Genomic DNA, 12,611 nt, shown 5'->3' with positions numbered 1-12,611 from the left:
AGATACATCCTCCATAATTATATACAGTGAGTGAACCAGGTGAAGTCCTCGAGTTGATGAAAATTACATTCATTAAGTTACTGTAAGTGCGATAAAAGCCAAGAAGAGTCATTTATTTATATCATCTATGCAAAAGATGGACAGACACAAGAAAATAAATGACATTTTTCTATCATCACACGGTATCGTCTTACCGCACATCTCTAGCTATTATGTTGGATTTTGAAACAGCCACTTAACAGGTGCAATTACGAGCCCTTTCATTTCCACAAAACTAGAATAGAGTTTCACTGAGAGTTCTTATGATTCAAAAGGAGTCAGCATGTCAGCACCACCAACAGCAACACAACACAATGTCAGTGTAGAAATAAATAGTAGGGCCCCAATCTAAGCCCAGAGGGGAGAGAAGGGCATGAAGGGGACACTGCAATCATGGTATGTCAGAAGTGGTTGGATAAAGTATCCCTCCATGCATGTTATATTTCATTATAGAAAACCTCAAATTGAAAAAGTCTCTGCACACCTGAGTATGTGACAGGTGTGTCGGAGGAAAGCACAACTTGAATAACAATGAGAAAACTCCAGCTCACTGTCTCGCTCACTGCTGGAATATTTATTAATTTATGATATTTCGGTATATGGGAAAGCATCACAACAGTTTCATTTATGTAAACATGGAAGCTGCCTCAATTATCCAATCAAAGGATCATACAAATGAGCTTAAAGGATGAAGGAAACACCTTGAGCAAACATATACCAATTATAGAAAAGCAACAACAGATCTCTTCATGTTATGTTTGTGTTTTCTGTGCTGTTGCAGATCTTCTTGTCAAACTGGCGAAGGACAGGTTTGGAGCCATTCAGACGGAATATCAAAAGGTAACCCTGTGTGTGTGTGTGTGTGTGTGTGTGTGTGTGTGTGTGTGTGTGTGTGTGTGTGTGTGTGTGTGTGTGTGTGTGTTTGTGTGTGTTTGTCTGTGTGTGTGTGTGTGTGTGTGTGTGTGTGTGTGTGTGTGTGTGTTTGTGTGTGTGTGTGTGTGTGTGTGTGTGTGTGTGTGTGTGTGTGTGTGTGTGTTTGTGTGTGTTTGTCTGTGTGTGTGTGTGTGTGTGTGTGTGTGTGTGTGTGTGTGTGTTTGTGTGTGTGTGTGTGTGTGTGTGTGTGTGTGTGTGTGTGTGTGTGTGTGTGAGTGTGTGTGTGTGTGTGTGTGTGTGTGTGTGTGTGTGTGTGTGTGTGTGTGTGTGTGTGTGTGTGTATGTGCTCATATTAAAAATGATTGTTTTGCTGTGCTTTTTCATCCACCATATTACATTATGTTCTTCTGATTGGATGCAGCAATTTATGATATAAATTACAGACGAAATATCCTTCTGAGATACTATGTGCTCCGTGACTTTTCTGAAGCAAGGTGTTAATAGCTTTTGCAAGCCAAGGCAAAGCCATCTTTTTACCGGCAGCCCACAAAAAAATGGTAATTGCTTCTGGCACAGCATGTGAATTAAGCAAGGGAGATACGTCATTTGAGCTTTTATGAAGAACTCAAAACTTTTCATAGCTCTTTGGCTATTCCTGAGACCTTAAAATACAGTATAAGGTCAATCTGTATGTTTCTTTAATAACAGAATTTGCTTTTTTGTGTGCAATGTTACAATATGTGAATATGCATGGCAGTTTTTTGTTTTTGTTTTGTTTTTCTCTTTAATTTTGTTCTCTTTCGTCCAAATGTTTTTTTTTTGTCTTGTGGCTTTGCTCTTTCTTTGACGCTGCGTTGCCTTTGTCTTCTGCATGCCCTCTTCATCTGATCTACTCTGATCTGATCTGGCCTCCCTCAGCCAGAGAACATAGTGCTGACCCTTCAGGTAAAGTCTGCACACTGGACTCACAGTCCAACCCATCCTCCCTGTCTCATCATGCTTCACTGTCCCGAGTCACTAGTGCTGCACAATTATAGCTTGAATAATAAACTATTTAGTTCGGTCTGAACTTTACAATTTTTATATTATTTGTTTTATCTTTATTATTGAAGTGTATAATTTATTGTGCAGCCCTATGACTCTGTCCCGGCCATCCTTTTCCACCTTGCAACTACCAAAACTGTAACACCTGTGTCATTTGAAGCATATGCCGATTTAGAGCTCTTTAGCTTCATGGAGGAGCAACAATGCTGACTGCATCACGAGTTGTTGTGGAAGTGCATTTAACACAAAACAGCACAATCATAACAAAACCAATCATGCTGGAAAAAAACAATATGGGTTTGAATCAGTTTCAGTACCACGCCTTTAAATTAAAAAATCCATTCTGACCCTTTAAATATTATGGATTACCACACAGATAATAGAGCCTTATGATAAAACAGGTGATGTTCTGCAAATGTGTACCACTGTAGTAACATAAAATGTAGTGAACAGCTTGAAAACTACTGAATAAGCTGGTCTACAATTGGCAGTGTTTGCTATAATACCCACACAAACCCCAGCGAGGATGAACACAAACACAGACTTCATCTGTTGCGTGCTGATGTTGGCAAATCTGTTTCTATTACTGTAATTCTCCACACACTGACCTGGACCACTGACACACTATGCAGTGTTGCTACAGCTCCTAGAAAAACATCCATCTGCCACGGAGCTTCAAACGCATTACCCAAGAAAATTCTCCATGTAAATCTCATTTCCCTCTGCATCAGTAATGAGGAGGAGATAATCAGTTTTCCAGTACTGGAATGAAATATGTGATTTTACAATTACAACACCTAACAGCAGGGTTTAGAAAACACAATGTTTACAAATTACACAAATGTCTTTATTTAAAAAGAAGGAGATCAGTTTTGTTTTTTGCATTATCAGGTCCAATCAAGTAGCAAATATCACGATTTGAGGCTGAAGCTAATGCAGAAGTATTTTAAAGTGCAATGTCACCAACAGTCATGAGATGCTAGCTCCAAAAAAACACCTGGCTTCAACTTTTTTCTAGAAATACTAAGTCAATAATCTTTTCCAATGAGTCAATATGGTCTCAATCTCTCAATGGGGGCCCTCCAAGCACCAACACAGAATCAAAGCCAGTAATTCATTAAAGAACAGAGAAAGATGGACCCAGTATGATGTTAACTAGTCATTATAGATCCCACTGTCATTCATACTGAAGCTGCTTCCTCCAACGATTTGTAAAGTAAACCCCCCAAAGTTCAAATTTTGGTTAAAGTACCTATGTTTAAGGGGGCTCTTCTAAAAACCTTTTTCCCATGTGACCTGACGTAGGTTTCTGCATGATGACATTGCCACATATAAACCGATATAAAGGCCCGAGCCAGCTAGTCAGTTGGCGACAGAGACAGACTGAAGTTGCTGCTGCTCAAAGTTTTAAAAATAATCTCTGAGCTCTCCCTCCCACCAGTAAATGGCTCCGGATCACAGCAGAATCCGGTTTGACTCGCGGTTGTTATTCATCCCGAAGCTCCGGCTTTCCTCCAGAGCTCCCGGCACCCAGCAGCTGTCTGTCCCTCCGCTCCGTCCGGTGCATTTGTAAACATCTTACCCACTCAGACACAGCAATCCAAAATAGTTTTTAGTATATCTGAACAAATTTTTGTGCTCTAACGCCAGAAAACACAGATGGCGACGTCCTTTAAAGACTGTATGTTGTCACTAAAACAAAGCTACAACAGATGTTTCCACTGATTGTTGACGCTTCTTGAAGGTGAGCTCATCAGTGAAATCCCCCCTGATAAAGTCTTGATTAGAATAAAAGCCCAGCTGTAGTCAAAGGCTTGCTGATTTGTGATTATGCAGATTGCAAAGACATAATATAGAATATCATGTCTCTTCACAGCTTATTTGTTTCAGAGTGCTGTGCTGCAACTCCCAAATCAATTTGCCAACAGGATCTGAGCCCTCAGTAATGAATCAGATCCGGAAGCAAAGATGAAAACAATGATGCATGGCAATAATCCATTAATTCATTCACCTTCTGTATCTCAAACATTTAGCTCACAGTGAATGAACGGTTAGAATAACAGCATCTTGCTCGAGGAGCCCTCAGCAGGCCTCATGGCTGCTGCTGGCATTAAATCTGATTAAAGTCACAGCATTGTCTTTTTTCACCACTCAGACATGCTGCCACCTCGTCATCCAATTTGTTCTTTTTGGAAGGTCACCTTCCTCTTTTAGGGACTTGCCAAGACAAAGCTATAGTCAAAAAATAGTCTGAGCTGCAGGCCCTTGAAGAGTGGTACTGGAAAAAATAAAAAACGACAAAATTTGACCTTTTTTGTGAAGATTTACTCAATAGCAAGCAGAGCCCAGCAGCAGAATGACAATGCCAGCATTCAGTTATTCACAATGTCCTCAACAACTGGGTTGACATTGGTGCTTTTATATGACATGGGACACACATACACTCACATGCGCCCAATACCTCATTTTCTTTCTTTTTTTGCGTCCCTGTAACTTCAAACCTGTTTCCATTGACCATGAAATCACACCTATTATTATTCTTTAAGATCAGAAAGGGCACTATGTTCTTGACACAGCCAGGAGCCTCTCTCATCCAAACACTATCTTTTAGAATTTGGATTACGCTCGCCACCAGAGATTTCCAAGTTTGCACAGAGATTTCTGAATGAACCGGGGAAGAATACTCCCTCCCTGACAATTTCAGAAGTCATTTTATGTCACCCTACATGTTAAAAAGCAAAAGCTGCAGGTCCCCGGAGAAGGCAGGGTCACTGACTTACGAGGACGATTAAGATTAGCGTAAATCAGTCGGGGCCAGCTGGGAGAGCAGTTTGTCCATTCAGGAGCGGCGATAGCAACCGTGCTTTGATCCTTTTATAATGAGAAGCTATTGAACATCACTGTGACAACTTACATACGGTGTGGGAATTACCAATCCCTATTCAATTTTGCAAATTTCCAAAGCCTGTGCTGAGTGTGGTTTAGATAGCGGCAGATTAAGTGGGAGCAGTGTGGTAAATGACAAGGGGAGGTGGAAGCTCTGCTGAGAACCTGCCACCAGCAGCAATTTAACTCTCTCAATATATTGAGGGGAATTTGTCAGAATCTCTGTTGAGTCACCTTGAATATTTCTAAATATTCAATCAAAGCTGAGGATTATTGAGGCTTTGTGATGAGTGATGAGCAGAGACAAGGCAGAATTATATGTGTACAGTATAATGAAGCTGTATACAGAGTTTTCTAAGTTTCTGATATTTAAGTATACAACAGTCAGCATTTCTCCGCTCACTCCTGAGCTCAATGGCACAATTCATACATTGTAATCTTACTTGTCACAACAATATTGTAGATCTCTAACCTTACTAATTTATTATTAACAATTTAACCCTAACTGCCACCTCTAATCTTAACACGCTAACCATTCATTGCAGACAGTGTATACTGTATCTGCAACTTACAAATGCATGTGGACTGTGGTGCTTTGTTCTTCAGGTAAATTATTGACAACTGTGCATTTTCCAGTTTAATCAATCAGGATTTGACTTTTCTCTGCAAAGGTAGTATACACTTGCCAAAAGATTAAGTACACTGAGTTCAAACTAAATCTGTCTAATACAACAGCTGTGAATTAAAACCCTTTCTTTCATAAAGGTTATTAAGTTCAGTTTTTGTTTAAACTGTTGATTTAACTTTAGGAAGGCTATAGTTTGTACTGTTTATATTACATTGCACTATTAGTGTGTCTAATTTTTTGTCTCACTTCATTAGAGCTGCAAGTATTAGTTGATTAATAGTCAAATAATTCACCAACTACTTTAATAATCGATTTATTGTTTGGAGTCATTTTTTCCACCTTTTTAAATGTGAATATATTATCTAGTTTCTTTAAACCTCTATGATAGTAAACTGAATATCGTTACGTTATGGATGGTTACAACCCAACAAGACATTTCACCATTTTCTGACATTTTATAGTACAAACAGCTTCATTAATATAAATGAAGTGGATAAAACATGACTTTTATGAAGGTAGGATTCACACTGCATGGCTGTTGTAATGGACTGCAATAGTTTTAGCTGGGTGATCTCACAGTAAGAAACCAGCATCATGACAGTGATTGAAGCAGGAGTTTCTACCCAGACATTTATCAGATACAGATCATATCTTGAACCAAGTGACAGAAATCTGCTGTTGTCTAGAGATAATGTCACCTTTGTTTCATGCTTTTTTGATTTCTTCAAGTGGAAATAAATTGGATGTACCTTTTGTTGTGAAATTGACAATGAAACTAGTGTTATTATTTCACCCCATGGACTGATTTAATCACTTCCTTCGAGGAGAAATCTGTTTTTTATAAATTATTAGAAGTCTTAAGTACTTCTTGGGATGAAGTTTCTCTGCAGCTCACAAACTACCTTCAGTCCATTGCTATTGAAGCCAGATTCTCATCAGAAATACTTTCTTTCGCCTTCATTAGAGTGAGAAAACTGCACCACAGGGCTACATAGATGGCTCTGACTCATTTAAACATTTCCCTATTATCTTTCTTGTGTTGCTATTTTCAGTGCATATTGTGGTTTGTTAGAAATGTATTTAAAAAAAAAAAAAAAAAAAACAGCCCTCACGAATTGCTTGCTCTGGGTCTCGACTGATTTTTCTTCAGTTTGAGCTTGCAGCATCGTATGCAAGAACAACAATATACTCCCACCGATTATTGAGAATTTGGCATTAATGTAGTGTCATAATGTTGTGAAGGAGCTGATTATTGAATTGTCTTGTGGTACTGAAGAAACAGGAATAAAGGATTCTCCAGGAATAAGTAGTGTTACACAATGTGAGTATTGTTTATTCACAAATCCCTTTTGGACAAAGAGCAGGGAGAGAATTTCCAGTGGATGGATCCCACCAGATATATTTAGATTTGTTGCTCATTTTATCCTCTGCCGCCTTGTGTGTCCTCCCTTCTTCTCCTGTATGCCGTTATTAATCCTTTCTTTTCTCCTTCACTCCCCAACTCATCTGCATCTCCTTCTATCCAATCCATTTTCTCAACAACCTTCACCCCATTTCTCTTCTTGTCGTTTCATCTCCTTTTTCCTCTTTCACCTCTGATCCCCCCCTCCCCTCCACCCTTTCCATTTCCCTCTCTTTGTCCCTTTTCTCACCTCCTTCCATCCTTTATTGCTCCTCAACAATTCGCCCCTCATTCTTCATCTCATTGTTTCTTTCATTCCTTCCCCCGCTGACCCCAGGCCATCTACTACGAGATAGGCTTCCTTATATGTGCAGCGGTTGGCCTGCTGTTCGCCATCCTGATGCCCATAATCGGCCTCTTCTTCTGCTTGTGCCGCTGCTGTGATAACTGCGGCGGGGAGATGCACCAACGGCAGAGGAAGAACGCAGACTGTCGGCGTGGCCTGCTGGGAACGCTGCTTTTCTCCACCTCGCTGGTCATCACGTGAGTATGACACATGCATACATGACACACATATATAAAAAATACACTAATGTCAGCTTATGAGCACAATTGCAAGCTGCAACAATGTGTGCACACTTGTATTGTATATGCATGTTGACATACATTATGGATTATATTCAGTCTACAGTCCTTCGCCTTTTACTGAGCAGGATGCATTCATGTACATACATTCAGGGGAAAAACACACTGTACACACACACACACACGCTCCCCTGGTCAACGTGTGAGTCTGTTTCACGCGCACACGCCGGTCATCAGCGCTCCCCATCCCCCCGTGCTGTTTGCTATATATAGTAAAGTCCTACTGTAGATATTATGTGGCAGCGCACTACATACTCATGTTCAGTCTAAGCATTGGTTGTTCCCTGCAAGGAATACACACTGAAAGCTTTCATTTACTGTATTGAGAAATGTTGATTTTATAATTATATATAACATTATCAACATCTGTAACAGTAATAAGTCAAATATAAACAGGTGTATCACAAATCCAAAAGTACTCTTACCCTATTATTTGATCTCAAGATTTCTATACATGAGTAGGTATCATGCTTTTTAAATAATTATAGCAGAAATGTGCTCTTCAGTGCTACAATCAACACCCTTATTATTCTCCTTTGTTTTTTTGCATAATAATTATAATACCCACTGCATCCCCCTTCGAGGTTTATTGTACAATATTACTGCTCCAGCTGTCATTTCCCCATTTTACTTGTACATTATAAGCATTTAGCTGATGATTTTATCCAGGGGGGAATACAGTAAACAGCGTGTGTTTGATTGCTTATGTTTAAGCCAGTAGTGATTATAAATAATTGTTTTAATTTAGGAATTTAATACCTCCATCTGTTTTCAACCTGAGCCCTGTTTTTTCCATGAGTCATCAAGTGTTACTACAGTGGTTGGTCAGGAAATTGACCTTTTATAAACATTTCATACAGAAAGACAGGAAGCTTCCACCTAGCTTCAGGTAAACAAGGATGTTAGTGTAATAACCGTAGGAGAAGATTGTGACTTCCCTAAACTTCCACAGCTCTCAATATTTTATTTGTTGAACTTTTCACTGGGTGTAGCGAAGAAGTCACTGCTAAACGGTGTACAAACAGATCTGCAGTTCTTCAAGATAAGTCTTTTGGCTGTGACAAAGTAAAAAAAAAAAAAGGTGAGGGGAAGGTCATGATTGAAAACTTCCTCTTTTTGTTCACATGTTTCCTGTAAGGTGGCACCATCCTGGCAAATAAGAAATGGTAGTGACGCAAATGAGATTTCAGCTCAAATGCTACAAGATGGTAAAAGTCAAAGGGCTGAAAAAGTCCCTCCACTCAAAAAAGGTTCTTCTTATTCGTTCAGTGGGATGTTTGAGCTTCATTGTGCAGAATGATGTACGTGCAGAGTTTGAAACTAGATGGCTGTTTTCACATTCATCTGCTGAAAGTGAAAAGTTTCTCTGTGGGCGGCTGATACGATCATGATTTGCAAAATCAAAACCAGTTTAGAGGCTAATCAGGACTCAGTATGCAACTTATACAAGTGTGATGTGGAAACTTGAAGCATTCAGTGCACAGACACTGGGAATTAACTTTACAGTGAAGGAGAAACGTTTGTCTAGCAGTTCAACTTTTGAAATGAACATTTGCATATTCATCAATTATGGGTTTTTTCAATCAGGGAAAAGGGCCAGAGGATATTTTAAGGTTTTTAATAAAGGTAATCATACTTTTTTTGAGGAGAAAACATATTAGACACATTATTCTTCCAAGCAGAGTATTTTTATATATCTTACAACATGAATGGGATCTTCTTAGCCTATTACATCATCTAGCTGCCCTGCATCTCACTGAAACTCATCTCTCAGTGAGTGGACAGCGGGAAACTTAATCCACTCTCCACTTTTGTTTTACTCTCTCAGCGGTAGAAGAAGCAGTAGCTGCCGGGGATGCGGCCGCAGTACAAAGGGCTTGGTAGAGCTGCGTTTGTCTCTTTCACTAGACTGAAGGGATCCAGGAGCGTACTTAGTTTGATGTTCTTTGACTTTCAGTCGGCACTGGAACGAGGCCCAGTTATTAGAAATTCCACGGCAATATCCTAGCAGCCGAGACGCAAGAGTTTGAAAGCGTCCTCAGCAGTGTTATTAAATCTCCCAAGCTACCAGGCAGAGACACTGCAGAGGCTCTAATGAAGCAATTACAGGCAGGAGAGGGATGAGTACGGAGTCCACACTGGAGGCTCACACTGCTTTTTACCCCCACTAGAAAGCTGACAGCCAGCCACAGAGAAGTAGCAAGGGGTGACATTTATGTTCCAAGAGCTGTTAAAATTGGATTAAGAAGGGTATAAGACACCCAGGTAAGAATGGGGACAATAAAACTAGAAAAAAAGAAAGAAGACAGTAAAAACGTCAGAAACTAAATGATAGTTAGGAGGCCTGAACTTCACATTCTGGTTAAGATGAGCAACAGTGGAAGATATATAAAAAAAACTGACAATAAAGTTCACAAAGTACGTTTGTGTAGTTTATTGGTAATCCTTGAGTTACTTGACAACACATCTTTGATGCTAAACAATCATTGTTGTGGTGTTTCTGGGCTGCCCTTCATAAAAATCCCTTGATAACTGAGCAGCTTTAGTTTTTTTTGTATTTTCTGTGTATGTGGCACATGCTTGGTTTTCTCTTCATCCGCAGCAGATATAAGTCTTTGCTAACCTATCAGTTCTTGTCTTTATATTGTAAAATACACAACTTCGTACATTTATCTAAAAGAGACCTGGCGTAAAATAGTTGTTTACAGCTACATAGGTCCAGGTGATCTACCCAGGTGATGCCCTTTTCACCGGCTGCCTGTTTACCATTAAAATTGCTTATCTTTAAATGTTATTTTGGAAACACTGCACACAGATTAAACCGTCACAATTCAACCAGCCGTGTGGGTTTATCTGCTGTCAGCTATGTCAAGATGTTGTCTGAAGGCACCAAACTTTTCTAAAGTTTAGAGTCTAAATACCCTGTTGTACTGAAGTAATGACTACACTCATTCATCCTACTCACAGAAAAGTGGTAGGCATGCATGGTTAGCTCTAAATGACACTCATCTCAAATGAAATTTGAAAAATAGCACAGAGGATGACTAATATGGAATATGTAATAATAATGAATGTTATGTCATAAAGTCAGATAATTGGGCTCAGCTTGTCAGGATAAATATGGATGATGAAGAAATTTGTTGAATCAGTGCGTTCATATAAGCACTAATCATTTCATTAGAGCCAGATTAAGGCAATACACTTATTAGTGCAGCTGTTTGATTAACACTTTCTCTGGGTTAAACTCGTTGAATGGATGTCGAAAGCTAGCACGTAAATACCTACGACAGATTTCTTCCAGAGCTTTGAATCGTGGCGTATGGACGAATGAGAGAAACAAAAGTAAAGCAGTGTCTTTATACATAAACAGCAGCATTAGCAGTTAGCAGTGTGTAGATCCGATCCCTCTCCGCCAACAGCTAATTAGAGACAAGTTTATTGGGATTGTTATAATGGCCGCAGTGATGCAGTAATGATGAATGTTATTATGTAAACAGCCTTGTTATGGACATGATTTGTCCCATGAAGCCAGCTGTGGTGTTATTGAACCTAAATAACCCGCCGCAGACACAAATTATATGTGTTGTTTTTAATCTGGCGCGTATCAGTTTACATTACATCATGCACACTTAGTGTCTTATAGACAAATGTGAAACTATTTCCAGCTCAGAAAATGAAACACATTGTTATATGAGTGATGCAGCCTTGACAGACTATTCTGTTTGATATCTGTATGAACAAAATAAAAATCAAATCCCAATATTTGCTTACTGTTAACTGTCTTGTGAATGTGATCACAAATGTGGTCGTTTTGCAGCACGACGACTTCTCAACACACCAGCTCACATGTGTTCATCTGCCATAAACTTATCGTCTCTTAGCTCATGCATACATTCATGCACTATTTACTACAGCAGCATTTGCATTGTGCCTGCCAGCTACTATAAGGACACACCGCACTTTATTAAAAGAACATCTGGAACTATTTCAGTCTATACTAATCAGCTCGGATCCCACATAGCCCCCGCATGGATTTATTATGATAAAATGACAGATAGAACATCCTTCCCTCTGTTCAGGCCAAGTGGAAGACCCTTGCCTCATGGTGTTACCCAGCATGCCTTTCATTAGTTTATTTCAGTCACAGGGTGTCTAACACTATTAACAGAAAAAGGTCTCAACATTATAGGCTTAGTAACTCATGCTAATCATATGGAGTCTAATTAATGATAATGTAGGCGCCAGTGAACTGAGCCTTTGGCACTTCGCACTTTAAACCGCTGTCAATCAGGTTAGATTTGAAGAGCTTGACCTCAAATAAGAGATCTGCTCTCTTAGATCTGCAGGTGGTTGTCTAAGGTGAAAACCACATAACTACAATGTCCCCAACTTTTGGCTGCATTTACCCCCCATCTTTCACTCCCTAAATTTGTAGTTTTTTACTTAACATTTTCTTAATACATTGGAAAAAATGCTGAATAGTGTTAGATAATCCCAAAATATGTTCCAGCATTGGCAAATTCCAACATGTCCCCCTAGCTCATGAAATGAAATGTTATAATGGCGAAGTGCAATCAACTGCATGAAGAAACTCAGCATTTTGAGATTTCAGACACAAGTTTACAGATGGCAAAAAAGAAAAAAGGCAACATGTAATACTTTCTGAGTGGTTGTGTAATATTTTCTGAATTAAACATATAATAAAATCATATCATATCATATTTTTTTACACATCTACTGTATATATAAACTACCAGAATATCATCAAAAGCTTTTGTGATTTTGACCAGCTGCTAATTTCTGCATTAAATAGGACCAGACGTCTATATGCCTTTAGGGTTTGTTTGGTTTAAGATGGTTTAAAGCTAGACCTAGATACATGTATGATGGAATTCAAACATCTGGTGAAATTTCGTACCTCACACTGATCATTTTTGATCCAGATGATGACTTTTTCCAAAATATTCAAACACAGCTCCTTCAGAAGTGCTGCAGAGGTGAATGTCTCATGATGTTAACCTACAGAGCAATAGCTTTATAAACATTATGACATAAAAAAGTCTAAACAAAAAAAAAACAAAGCTTAAGGTTTAA

At 39.1% G+C, this 12,611-nt stretch overlaps 1 protein-coding gene across 1 annotated transcript in view; it reads left to right on the top strand.

Annotated features, from left to right (window-relative positions):
• Positions 1-12,611, top strand: part of prom1a (prominin 1a) — an 80,306-nt gene that overhangs the window by 29,214 nt on the left and 38,481 nt on the right. Inside the window, exons 2-3 of the mRNA XM_062425790.1 lie at positions 821-879; positions 7,210-7,415. Coding sequence (XP_062281774.1) covers positions 821-879; positions 7,210-7,415 — 265 coding nt within the window. The remainder of the gene's footprint in view (positions 1-820; positions 880-7,209; positions 7,416-12,611) is intronic.

This window comes from Scomber scombrus, chromosome 9 (genome assembly GCF_963691925.1).
Source record: "Scomber scombrus chromosome 9, fScoSco1.1, whole genome shotgun sequence".
NCBI classification, from domain to species: Eukaryota; Metazoa; Chordata; class Actinopteri; order Scombriformes; family Scombridae; genus Scomber; species Scomber scombrus.
The sequence above is the reverse complement of the archived record's forward strand: the minus strand, read 5'-3'. Positions and strand labels throughout refer to the sequence as shown.